The sequence below is a fragment of the Phaseolus vulgaris genome, chromosome 11 (assembly GCF_000499845.2).
Source record: "Phaseolus vulgaris cultivar G19833 chromosome 11, P. vulgaris v2.0, whole genome shotgun sequence".
NCBI lineage: Eukaryota > Viridiplantae > Streptophyta > Magnoliopsida > Fabales > Fabaceae > Phaseolus > Phaseolus vulgaris.
This window is the reverse complement of record NC_023749.2, coordinates 31,549,790-31,554,583: the sequence shown is the minus strand read 5'-3', so window position 1 is coordinate 31,554,583 and position 4,794 is coordinate 31,549,790. Positions and strand designations below refer to the sequence as shown.

At 51.6% G+C, this 4,794-nt stretch overlaps 1 protein-coding gene across 1 annotated transcript; it reads left to right on the top strand.

The window, feature by feature from the left end:
• The first annotated feature begins 1,285 nt into the window (after positions 1-1,285).
• Positions 1,286-3,219, top strand: LOC137839259 (uncharacterized). The gene is made up of 2 exons (XM_068648381.1): positions 1,286-2,240; positions 3,056-3,219. Exons 1-2 carry the CDS (start codon positions 1,286-1,288, stop codon positions 3,217-3,219), a joined length of 1,119 nt encoding a protein of 372 aa, XP_068504482.1.
• Positions 3,220-4,794: the final 1,575 nt, after the last annotated feature.

Sequence of the window (4,794 nt, the reverse complement as noted above, 5' to 3'; positions counted from 1 at the left end):
CCAACACTCAACAGGACAGGAGCTGTGCCCTCAACAAGGCACATGAAGGTCAAGCTACCAACAATGGAAGGGATGATCATCACCATCTGTTCTGACCAAAAGGAGGCGAAGAAGTGTTACGAAAATAGCCTCAAGAACAAGAGATCTATATGCCACATGACCACAACGCCGCCCCTGGCGAGAAGCCTGAGCGGGAAAGTCGGCGAGTTGTGGATATGGCGTTGGAGGTAGCCGCCGAGGGCGATGTGCCAATGGAGGATTTTGAGGCGAGGTCCGAGGGCGCCACTCGGGTGGAGGAAGAGAGAAGCTTTCCGGAGACCGCCAGGGAGTCGGGTATCGCCAGGGCATTGATCGCCAGCGAGAGAAGGCCTCAGTCGGTGGAGGAGTGGCTCGAGAAGAAGATCAATGGCAAGATGTTTAAACTGGGGAAACCTTGGACAGCAAGACACAAGACCAAATCGCCAAGGTGATAAGTAGACATCTGGATGCATTTGCATGGTCTGCTTCTGACATGCCGGGGATTGACCCCGATTTCTTGTGCCATCATTTGGCAATGGATCCCCAAGTCAGGCCAATCCGCCAGAGAAGGAGAAAGTTCAATGAACAAAAGAGGCAAGCGATCAAGGACGAGACGCATAAACTCCTGGCAGCAGGCCATATCAGGGAGATCCAATATCCGAAATGGATCGCCAACGTCGTTCTGGTCAAGAAGAGCAGCAGGAAATGGTGGATGTGTGTTGATTTCACGGACCTGAATAAAGCCTGCCCAAAGGACTCTTATCCTTTGCCAAGTATAGATGCCCTGGTGTACAGTGCGTCGGACTGTAAGTTGCTCAGCTTCATGGATGCCTTCTCGGGATACAACCAGATTAAGATGCATCCCATGGATGAGGAAAAGACCGCTTTCATGACAGAAAGGTCGTGCTATTGCTACAAGGTGATGCCCTTCGGGTTGAAGAACGCGGGGGCCACGTACCAGAGGTTAATGGACAAGGTGCTCGCCCCCATGCTTGGGAGGAATGTGCAAGCGTATGTTGACGACATGGTCGTAACATCCCGAGAAAGGAGCGGGCACGTCGCTGATCTGGAAGAGTTGTTCACCACAGTAGCTAGGTACAAGCTGAAACTGAATCCTGAGAAGTGTATTTTTGGCATGGAGCCGGGAAAGTTCCTGGGTTTTCTCCTGTCGGAGAGGGGAATCGAGGCGAATCTCGACAAATGTGCCGCCATTCTGGCGATGAGGAGTCCTGCCACTGTGAATGAGGTGTAGCAGCTCACGGGGCGGATGGCCGCGCTGTCCCGGTTCGTATCCGCCAGCGGGGAGAAGGGCCACCCATACTTCCAATGCTTGAAGAGGAATAACAGGTTTGTCTGGACGAAGGAGTGTGAAGAAGCTTTTGTGAGACTCAAAGAATACCTGGTGAGCCCGCCGGTCCTGTGCAAACCCCAAGTGGCGACACCCCTCAGATTGTACTTTGCCATAACTGAGAGGGCGATAAGCGCGGTGCTTGTCCAAGATCAAGATCAGGTCCAGAAACCCATCTATTTTGTTAGCAAGGTGTTACAAGGCCCAGAGGTGAGATATCAGGCTTTAGAGAAGGCGTCTCTGGCGGTTGTATTTTCGGCGAGGAGGCTGCGCCATTACTTTCAAAGCTTCACAGTGTTGGTAATGACTGACTTACCCATCCAGAAGGTTTTGAAGAAACCGGATGTGGCTGGGAGAATGGTGAAATGGGCGGTGGAGTTGTCGGAATTCGACATCAAGTATGAGCCCCGAGGACCGATCAAGGGTCAAATCTTCGCTGACTTTGTGGTCGAGCTGTCTTCCGAAACCATGCAGAACGCCGGAGAAGATTTTCGTTGGGTGCTCTCGGTGGATGGGTTGTCCAACCAGCAGGGCAGCGGGGCTGGAGTTATTCTGGAGGGACCCAATGGTGTGTTGATAGAGCAGTCCCTGAGGTTTGCTTTCAAGGCCAGCAACAATCAGGCAGAATATGAAGCTTTGATCGTCGGTATTCTGTTGGCGAAGGAGATGGGAGCAAAGGTGTTGATGGCAAGGAGTGATTCATTGTTGGTCACTGGGCAAGTAACCGGCGAGTTTCAGGCCAAAGATCCGCAGATGGCAGCTTACCGGGAGTATGTGCAAGAGCTGAGGAGGTCCTTTGTTTTGTTTGAAGTGGTGCACGTGCCGAGAGAGCAGAATGCCCGAGCTGACTTGCTAGCCAAGCTCGCCAGTTCAGGCAAGGGGGGCAGACAGAGGACCGTTATACAAGAAACTTTGAAGGCACCTCGGGCTTTTGTCGCAGATCACCAGGTCCTTCACATTTGCAGGTCGATGGAAAGGACGGCGAGGAGCCATAGATCTCTAACGCATGAAACTTTGAGGACGCCGAGGGTCAGAGCGTGCCCGGCGGAAGAGGTAAAAACGATGCAAGTTTGCGCTATCCACGAACCAGATACATGGATAACGCCATACCAGCGCTACATGGCAGATGGCGTGCTCCCAATGGACTCAACAGAGGCCAGGAAGATAAAGAAGAGCTCCAGCAAGTTTACCCTCATCGACGGCGAGCTGTACAGGTTCGGGTTTACACACCCTCTTCTTGTATGTGTACACGGAGAGAAGTGCACGAGAATTATGGCTGAGCTCCACGAAGGGATTTGTGGGAGCTACATCGGGGGTCGAGCTCTGGCGACAAGGACTGTTCGCGCAGGTTATTACTGGCCCACAATGAGGGAAGATTGCAAGAAATATGCCTAGCATTGCAAACAATGCCAGCAGCACGCCGATTGGCACAAGGCGCCCCCAGAAGAGCTAAAGTCAATCTACAGCCCCTGGCCGTTCCACACGTGGGGAATCAATATCTTGGGACCCTTCCCGTTGGCGATCAGGCAAATGAAGTATTTGGTTGTGGCGATCGAATACTTCACAAAGTGGATTGAAGCAAAACCAGTAGCCCAGATCACCGCGCACAAAATACAGAGTTTCGTGTGGAAGAATATTGTGTGTCGTTTTGGTGTTCCCAAACGTTTGGTATCAGATAATGGGACTCAGTTTGCAAGTCACCTGTTGAAAAAGTTGTGAGAGGACATCGGAACGCAACAGGTATTCGCTTCGGTGGAGCAGCCACAGACGAATGGGCAAGTGGAGTCAGCCAATTGGGTTCTGCTGAGAGGCTTGAAGAGAAGGTTGGAAAAGGCCAAGGGGTCTTGGGCTGAAGAAATCCCCTGCATAGTGTGGGCATATCATACCACTGAGCAATCGGGAACCCATGAAACCCCGTTTAGCTTGGTGTATGGATGCGATGCGATGATTCCAGTCGAAATCCAGGAAAGCTCGCCGAGATTCCAGAACTTCGTGGCGGAAGACTCGAATGAAGAAAGGAGAATGAACTTGGATTTGTTGGATGAGGTCAGGGAGGAAGCACGGGTGAAGGCTGAAGCGGTAAAAAAAAGAGTTGAACGCAAGTACAACTCCAGAGTAAGACCAAGGCAATTCAGAGGTGGCGACCTGGTAATGAGGAAGGCCCACCAGTATGAGATAGAGAACAAACTGTCGCCCAAGTGGACAGGACCGTTCAGAATAACCGAAGCACTCGGGAACGACGCCTACCGCTTGGAAACGCTGGAAGGAGGGGCAATTCCCCGCACTTGGAACGCCACACATCTCAAGTTTTATTACAGTTAAAGCATTGTAAGTAGCGATTATTTTGAACAGTTAAGGATGTTTCAGTTTGAACAAGTTTTTCAAGGGGGCACTCTTTTTCCCTAAGGAGGGTTTTAACGAGGCCACCCAATAAAGAAGTTTTCGAAGTTATCGAAGTTTCCCAGTTATTAAGTTCGCATGCTTATCGCTTTTTAAGTTTTCAGAAAGAGATTGAAAAGTCCTCCTCGCCTCGAGCGAGTGTAGGCGAGAAAGAGATTGAAAAGTCCTCCTCGCCTCGAGCGAGTGTAGGCGAGAAGAGATTGAAAAGTCCTCCTCGCCTCGAGCGAGTGTAGGCGAGAAAGAGATTGAAAAGTCCTCCTCGCCTCGAGCGAGTGTAGGCGAGAAAGAGATTGAAAAGTCCTCCTCGCCTCGAGCGAGTGTAGGCGAGAAAGAGGTTGAAAAGCCCTCATCGCAATGAGCGAGCACAGGCAAGAGCAGATCGGAAGACCTCTTTGCATAAGCAAATTGAGGCAAGTTGAAAGTCCTCAGTGCATCCGGGGGAGGAGGAGATGTAACCCCTAGGCAAGTTGAGGCATCAGGGAAAGTCCTTCTCACCCTCGAGTGAGTTCAGGCAAGATGAAGCTGAAAGGTCAGGGGTGTTAATGATCTTAAGTATGGGAAAGGAGGGTCGATGAAAACGCTTTCCCCTTGAGTGAAACATCAATATTGACCTAGTAAGACCAGTAAAAAAGAAGTTGAAGGGTGGTCGGGGAAGGTTCTGTACCGTCCCGTATCTAGGTGTTGACAAAGTCAAAGTCAAAGTCAACGCCTGAAGTCAAGGTGAAGAGACGCCAAATGTCGGCTTCGCCAAGAGGAAGCGTCGCCAAGGCAAGGCGTCGCCTAGGCGAAGGCGTCGCCCAACCAGGGCGTCGCCAAGAGTAAATATCATTAAGTCAAGGCAGTCACAGCGCGGTTCCCCGATACCCATGGGTAGGAAAGACCACGGAGGGAGCGACGCTGTGTGAAGGCCTCAGGTCCCGATGATCCGGGGCAGTGATAAAGAGAAGGAGAAGGTGGCTTCAAGGCCATAGTGATAGCACCAGAGTAGGGCAGCCTGACCCGTGAAGTACCCCTGCCGCCTCGGAGAC